General features: G+C 35.8%; 2 protein-coding genes across 2 annotated transcripts; one reads left to right on the forward strand and one right to left on the reverse strand.

Moving 5' to 3' along the window:
• Positions 1 to 203: 203 nt before the first annotated feature.
• LOC21394152 lies at positions 204 to 5539 on the forward strand. Its single transcript, XM_024164919.1, has 14 exons — positions 204 to 646; positions 1160 to 1215; positions 1338 to 1512; positions 1913 to 2014; positions 2274 to 2345; positions 2737 to 2853; positions 3037 to 3114; positions 3321 to 3383; positions 3461 to 3557; positions 3646 to 3724; positions 3794 to 4005; positions 4176 to 4321; positions 4724 to 4846; positions 4986 to 5539. Exons 1-14 carry the CDS (start codon positions 560 to 562, stop codon positions 5136 to 5138), a joined length of 1560 nt encoding a protein of 519 aa, XP_024020687.1. The 5' UTR covers positions 204 to 559; the 3' UTR covers positions 5139 to 5539.
• Positions 5540 to 6218: 679 nt separating this feature from the next.
• LOC21394153 (cytochrome B5-like protein) lies at positions 6219 to 8257 on the reverse strand. The gene is made up of 6 exons (XM_024164923.1): positions 8165 to 8257; positions 7851 to 7962; positions 7535 to 7569; positions 6839 to 6916; positions 6659 to 6750; positions 6219 to 6507 (listed from the first exon to the last, which is right to left on the reverse strand). Exons 2-6 carry the CDS (start codon positions 7927 to 7929, stop codon positions 6441 to 6443), a joined length of 351 nt encoding a protein of 116 aa, XP_024020691.1. The 5' UTR covers positions 7930 to 7962; positions 8165 to 8257; the 3' UTR covers positions 6219 to 6440.

Consider the following 8257-nt stretch of genomic DNA (forward strand, 5'->3'; position numbering starts at 1 on the left):
TTTTTTTATTATAATAAAAAATTAAACCTAATTATTTTTTAAAAATTTTAATTATAATAAATTTTAAATTTTAAATTTAAATGAGTAAAATGAACGATTATTTCTCTCTCTCTCTCCGCGTCTATCAGTCAAATTTTTTCCTTAGTTCTACCTATAAACAAGTATAACCAACGCCTGCCCAAATCTAACGGTCTCTCCCTCTCCCAATCAATAATCTCCTTTCTCTCTCCTCTCTCTTTTCTCTCTCTCTCTAAAAAAGTTCTGATTGAATTTGATTGCTTGATTGTTGTTTGTGTGGTCAATGAGGCCATCATCGTCTCCCAATTATAAATTACGCGCTCTCTCATTCTTACTTTCTTTTCTCTCTCTCTCCTCTATTTCCCTTTCTCTTTCTCTCTCTTACCTTTGCTCAAGCTCTCGTCCATGGCGATCTGAGAGATGAATGTGACAAACACCTGGCTTTCTTCGTGAAGAAAACCGCGCGAGGTTTGTGTTTTTCGGCTTTTGGAGAGAGAAAGCGAAGTGACAGGAAAGAGTACAGAGATATTCGCAGAGGACAATGTCTGCAATGGATCCTCTCGATTCGTTCCTCTTCAACCTCAGCAGAGCGTTTTGCAGTCCTCTCGCGGTTTTCGTCCAGATCCAGGTTTGTTTGTTTTGCGATTCTCTCGTTTGTCTTAGATCCAGGAATGTTTGGCTCCGGAGATAGTTTGGGAGGGATAGGACATTGCCGCTGCTTTGCGTTTCGTTTGGATTTGCTGTTTGAAATTTTCGGAATTGCTTCAAGCAATACCGAGAAGTTGGTTTTCCCTCTTGTTTTTTGGATTTAAAATTTGTTCTTTCCTTACCTTTCTGTCTTTTTTTTTTTATGCGGTGATTCAATTAGTTTCATTTTCCTTCTCTCTTCAAAAGCTTAGATTTTGAATATCTCTGTTTTCCGTTTGGCGAAACAAACAATGCCGCTTCTCCTTCGTTGTTCAGGATATTTTGTTTGTTACAGGCAATATGGGACATGCTTTAGAATAGTAGAAGTTTATTTATCTTTCATTTTACTGCTCATAATGCGTGCTCCTCTCCCTTGATGTTTCAGGAAAATTGCTATTTCAGTTTGTGATGCGCGCCTTATATGAAATCTAAATTCTTTACTTTTTTTCTGCAGGGATGTTTTATTTGCTTAACTCTTGCTTTTGGGTGGGCTCTCGCTGCTTATGTCAGGTATTTGCGTCTACGACTATGACCAACAATAAGTGCATTGACATGGGCTGTTTGCCGTTCGTTTAATTTTTGCGGTCATTGCTAGTTGAGGTACATTTATTGTTCTTTTTCCTCAATTGCAGGAACAGAGAGATCAATCGAATGAAGGATAGTATGAAAGGTGGCAATAGTCTTGCGTTTCTTTATCGTGATATCAATGAACTTGAGCACTCTCATCAGCTAAATCTGCCTAGGGTGTCGGTTGTTATGCCTTTAAAGGGATTTGGAGAACACAATTTACATAACTGGAGAAGTCAGGTGAGGTTGATGCCACCTTTTATCCAAACACTGTTCCTATCTACATTAGTTTGAATACGCATCTAGCAAGAAAGTTCATAAGAATTAGCAGATTTTTTATTGCATAGAATTTATGCTGCCTTTTGTTTAAAAGGTACATTTCCCTCTTGTTTAAGGAAGAAGTAGAAAGAGCAGAACAGTTATTATGCTTTCGATGTCTATTCTACTTTCTACTTGGAACTTTTTGTTTATATTTTCACCATTCATTGTAGACAACTGTTTTCGGATCAATACCCTTTTCATTTAGGTTGTTCCTTTTGCTTTTGCCAGTTCTTATCTCATTTTACATTCAATCTTTTTGCTCCGGCTGCAAAGGCCAATATTGCGTGCTTATGTTGTTCTGCTTCATTGATGATTGCAGATTACGTCTCTCTATGGGGGTCCTCTGGAATTCCTTTTTGTTGTGGAAAGTACAGAAGACCCTGCTTACCATGCTGTGTCTCGGTTACTATCGGATTACAAGGTATACAGACATTCATAGTATCTATTCAGGTCTGAATTATCTGAAATAGATTAGTGACAAAGAAAAAGAAATCCAAGTTGAATGTCGTGCAGTATTATGACTCAATGCATGCATCTTTTACTGATAACGTGAAGTTTTGTTTTAATTGAATGCCTTTCCTTTAGACTATCTTTAGCGCAAACGTATAAGTCGGATATGTTTCAGCTTTTTTTCCATTGGAGCCCTATCTGACCTATCTATGTGTTTGCCATATGCACAGGATGAGGTTGACGCAAAGATTGTTGTAGCTGGTCTTTCAACAACCTGTAGCCAGAAAATTCACAATCAGCTGGTACAAATTGAGTTTAAAACTTGCTGCATGTATTTTCCTCGTGAAAAAAATCCCCAATTTGTCTGCTATATAGTGTGTATGTTTTTGCCCCCCCGGCAGATATGTATCTTTGTAATGGTTCTTCAAATTGAGGTGCTTATGTTTCTAGATTATAGCAGAACTTAATTGTTTGTCTTAATTTAGTGGTATTACTCGTTTAGGCTAGATTTTGCATAGGTTGACGCTTGTATGATAGATAATCGTAGAAAAGAAGGGCTTCTAGAAACGAGATTATATAGAGTTTGGGTACAGTAATTATCACATATACCTATCTAAATTTGTTTCCTTTATAGGTTTGTATTCTCTAATGTCTATTCATGTTAGTTACTAAAATAGTCGTAATCTTCTGAAGGTTGGAGTGGAGAAAATGCATAAAGAAACGAAGTATGTATTATTCTTGGATGATGATGTCAGGCTTCATCCTGGGTCAATTGGAGCCCTCACTGCTGAGATGGAGAAAAATCCCGAGGTAATCATGCATGCTAAATTCAAATGTTGTTAGTTTTATTTTGGTTAGCTGTCGGTATATTTAAGTCCATCTTCTGTTTTTGGAGCGTGCTTCTAATAGCCATGACCTATAGTTAGTAATCTAGCTTTTCTTTTAGATTCTTGTTTAGTCTTAAGTCTTAACCTTTTTTTCAATGATGTGCAGATATTTATTCAAACTGGCTACCCTCTTGATTTACCTTCAGGAAGTCTAGGGAGTTATTGCATATACGAATATCATATGGTACAGACCATTTTTCACTTTATTTACCGAAAATTGTTATACCATATATATATATATGTATATATTATGAGTTTTGACTATGTTGTAGTTTGCACAGTTAACTAGTTAGGCTATATCATCTATTTTTTTTAGCTATATTTTTTCTCCATATTGTCTCAATTCTTGTCCTTTTCATCCATAAAATTTGGAGTGTTTTCCATCTACAGCCGTGTTCGATGGGCTTTGCTACTGGTGGGAAGACATTCTTTCTATGGGGAGGGTGCATGATGGCAAGTAGCTGCTACCTTTTTATTAACTGCTTGCACTAGATTGAGACAATTTTCTGATCCTTTTGAATAATTTGCAGATGCATGCTGAAGATTTTAGACAAGACAACTATAGTGTGGTTTCAGGACTTAGAGACGGTGGTTATTCTGACGATATGACTCTTGCGGCTATATCTGGTAATATGTTAATTAGTTTAATTTTTTAGTTTTTCCCTAAACTGTTTAAATTGGTGTATAAGTTCTGATGTTTGCGAACCTTTCGCAGGGGCTTATAAGAGACTAATTACATCACCTCCAGTTGCTGTTTTCCCTCACCCCCTTGCAAGTGATCTTAGTTTCTCAAGGTTTGTCATGCTTAGTTGTTCACACTCAAACGCTTAGATATCATGTTGATGGTGTGATTTCTTCTGCAGGTACTGGAATTACTTGAGAAAGCAAACGTTTGTGTTGGAATCATATATTTCAAGAGTTAACTGGATTATGAATCGAGCATTATTTACGTCCCACTGCTATCTGTCGTGGGGTTTTGTAATGCCGTATTTAATGGCCATGATTCATATCACAGCAGCACTACGTATTTACATTAAAGGTTACGCATTTGATGAAACTACCATTACCTCTGGTGGTGAGCACTCTTCTTTTCTCTTGTAGGTAGGTTGATAGTACTAATTAGATCGTGTAATCAGGATCAGATGATAGTGAACCTACTTCAAAGCGTGTCAGATTAGTAGACTTTTTGTTTTTGTTTTTTAAAATGAAATTCGCATTCTTACAGCCGTAAACTATCTTTATCAGGGTTGAGACTGGTAGCTGGCCTAGCGATATGCACTCTGATAGAACTTCTCTCAATGTGGAACTTGACAAGAATTGAAGTTCATCTATGCAATATATTATCTCCTGAGGCACCTCGGCTCTCGCTTGCTTCGTTCAACTGGTGCCTTGTAAGAAATTTTGGCTTTTGGCTAATTTTTCGTTTGCCATTCTTATTTCTTGAGTTATGTAGGTTGTTAATGCAAAATTGCAAATCCTCATATTAGTACTTCATGGTAGCTGCATAAAGCTCCTTGTGGCTTATGAGTCTATTCCCCAAATGAGTCATCCCTCTAGCTTTCTAAATGTGAATTCATTGAGAACTTTAAGATACGAACAGAAGCTGACAGGATAAAAGTATTGAGCCTAGGGGTAAATAGAAGTCTCAAATCGAAAGATGCAAAAATGCAAAAGGCAATACTCTTACTGCTTGTAAAATTCTTTACACATAGCCTGAGTGGATTGGAGCTGGCACATCATGATAATTTATAAATAATATCTAATGCAAATGAACTGGCTTTGCAAATGGGCAGGTATTTATTGCGTTGCTGGTAGATAACTTCTTATACCCAATCTCTGCAATCCGTTCTCATTTCTCTCAATCTATTAACTGGTCCGGTATCCGGTACCACTTAAAGGATGGGAAGATAAGGAAGGTACGTTAACCAAGTTTTATAAAGCATAAATTTTGCGCGCACACACACACATATATATGGATAAGCACGCAGGGATCATATCATTGAAGAGATGACAACAAATCCCAATTCTTGAGGCTGCTTTCTAATCTCACTGCAGATTGAAAGAAGCAAGGATATTGGTCCAAAATATACAGATTTAGGAGGAAAGAATTTATATGGGAAGAAAGGAGCTCCTGCAAAAGTATCATTTCTGAGCTCTTTGGCAAGAAGTTTGGTGCAGTGGCGCCAGCCTAAGAAGTTTGACAGCTAGAAAGGGGATTTAAGAAAACATATTGTGTGATCATTTTGCCAAATTTTAGAGAACTGGTAGATGGGCAACAGGAATTTTAGAAGATAAATTTATTGGGACTTGGGGTTGTATTTGATTGGTGCATTCTATTATTGATTGGTTGGAAGTGTTTTAGATTCTTTTATTTTTTTCATAATTTTTTTATTCCCCAATTTTTCTCCATTTCATTCATCAGCATCAACCCACCTTCTCTGGGCTGATTTTGTAATTTGCAATGTTTTTTATTCTGTAATTTGTAGAATATTACAGTTGAAATTCAATTGAGACACAGGAAAGATGTGTTTCCCATTCTCTATAGCGTCTGTCCAATTTATTTACAATTTATTTATACCTTACCCTTACTCCATTTGCAGCTCGTAGCAACATTTTAAAAAAAAATAACGTTATAGGACATCAGCGGTTCATTAATAGAAAGTGCGTCCCCTTATATAGGACATGCTGGTGTGACCCACTTCCATTAGTAGTGCTGCCCCGAAGCGTTTTTCTTTTATGAAAAGAAAAACTATTTAAAGTCAAAACAGTCCATATGTAGCCAATTCCCAATTGTAATAAATAAATAAAAAAAGAAAAAAAAAAAAAACAAACAAAAGAAAGTCACAAGGGTAATTGCAGTGTGTTCTAAACAATTACAAGAGAAACAAAAAAGATGCAAAAGTCTAACTTGACGAGGGATCAAGGATGGAACTTCCACCATCTTTATTTAATTTTTTTTTAAAGAAAAAAAATTAGAATGTCACTAGACAAGGCTCTTGGTGTAGGTTTAATTGATTTGTTTAGGCTCGTTCACATCTGATCTTGCTGCATTTCAGTTTAACCCATTTCAAACCTTTTGATCTCATCATAGTTGTGATTTGTGATTAACCCCAATTTTCTGTCTCGAATAGATAGATGAACTTCGTAGCAACATGAAGCTCACTTGAGCAAGATCAAAGTCAACCTAGAACTTTCTTATTTGACGTGTCATTAGAAACGTGATTTCTGCTAGGTGGGGAAAGAAAGAAAAAAAAATACACTGGATAAATTCATAATGATAAAAAAAAAAAAATCATAACAAACCAAGGGCAGATAATACTAGCAATTTTGCTAACCAACTTAATCAACAAACAAGTTAAAGAGATGAATAATTTCATACCGGTATTTACCTATGAAGCCAACTAATGAAGTGTGCAAATGCAGAAACAAATCGCATTAAAGCAGAAATGGGAACAAAAAAAAATTGAAACTTGAAAAATCTCTAGACATTGTACAACCCAATCGGTGTAACTACTTCTCCAAATCACCTATGTAAAAGTCATCAATCATGTCAAAAACTCGAGTTGCATGCTGTGGCCTGCCGAATGGAGGAGAATCAAAAACAAAACAAAACAAAACAAAATGAGGCAAGTGAACTTGATTTTACTAATGCAACTCTTCAGTTGAATAAACATGCTTATTAGTTATTTATGAACGGAAACTATATCAGCAAAAGGGCTAGTACATACCCGTAAAATCCTTCGGTTGAATCGCCCCCAGCATGTGCAAGAATGGCATCACCACCAGGGTGCTCTTCTACATATGAGGTAACATCATACACCTACAGTTGTAAAAAGATAATCTGAAGTCAATATGTGCTTTTAAACTTCCCTTGGACCAAAAAACCAAATTCAGAGGGAAAAAAAAACCTTGTCTTTGATAATGATCCAACAGTCTGTTCTCTTATTATGCAAGGACACTTCAGCTTTGCTGTAGACTTTGGCTCCCTAATAAAATAGATTGTTGAAACAAAGAGAGTAGTCAATTAGCATGTCTTGAAAAAAAAAAAAAAAAAGGAAACTTCAAATGACATACATTGGATTAAAAAAAAAAAAAAATAGTCATAACAAAAGGGCTCATTCTAACATGGTAATGTTCTGAGAGCTTTATAACACGTAAATGGATAACTTTATGAACAAATAGGTCACGATCATAACCCAAAACACTTTTAGCATATCTTATTGGGGGCATTAATCTCCTCTCTTGAACAATTTTAGAAGAACCGCCTTCCCAAGTTATGTGACTTGAAAACCAGGTGTATTTGAATCACCATCTTTGAAAGCAAAGCCAGCTATAGCATTGCTCCAAGCTGAGTCCCCGTTTTAACAACAATCGCTTTGGAGTAAAACAAGTAAAATAATGAATCATAAAGATTTACCAGGGATTAACATAAGAAAGAAAGGAAGTAATCCATACTTGAAATGTAACAATGCAAGAAATGAGGAAAAAGCATTAAGATATCCCAAGCACAATCTTAAATGTAAATTTCTTCCTTCATTTTCTTCAGGTTTCTTAGTAATGAAACAGAACAGTCCAAAATGAGCAATAAGGAATTAAACAGGTACCTTCTTAGCACTTGACTGATCATTTTTTGAACCACCTGCGCCCAAAAGATTCTTTCTTTAACAATTCCGAACCCAAATTCTGGTTCTTTTCACAACTCAAGTTCCATTGCTATAGTGGCTTTTCCTCACAAAATTTCAAATTCTAACTTTTTTGCTACAGTATTTTCTCTTGAGTTCTGAAACAAACCAATTAAATAGCCAAAAAAAAGGGTCTCGAGATTCTTTCTTTAACAAATCAAAACCCAAATTCTCTATAAAAGTTTCATATATAGTAGTTTCAATTAAATGGAAAAAAAAGGAAAGAAACAAACAATACCGGATTTTGGGTTTTGAGAGATCAAAAGAAAAGCTCCCAATAAGATAGCCACAACCACTGCTACTAAAGCTATCACCATATCCAAAATCTCAGCAGCCCCCTTTTCAGTTCCCTGACATTTAAAAAAAAAAAAAAAAAAAAAAAAAAAAGCGAAGAAAGATTTAAGCTAAAAAGTCTGGCATCATTTTGGTCAGCAGTATGTAAACATTGTAAAGCTTTTGTGTTTTTACTTTCAAGTAATAAAATCCAACACGTCTTAGCCATAGTAACGCTAGTAAAAGGAAAGATGAAAAGAAAGAGAATGCAAAAAAGACCTGTGGGTTTGGAGTAAACGGATTGTTGATTTTCCGGCGACGGTGAAGAAAAGTTGGAACCTTGTGGGGAAGCGGATCTACCGGAGCTCTATG

The sequence above is a fragment of the Morus notabilis genome, unplaced genomic scaffold (genome assembly GCF_000414095.1).
Source record: "Morus notabilis unplaced genomic scaffold, ASM41409v2 Scaffold2235, whole genome shotgun sequence".
In the NCBI taxonomy this organism is placed as follows: Eukaryota; Viridiplantae; Streptophyta; class Magnoliopsida; order Rosales; family Moraceae; genus Morus; species Morus notabilis.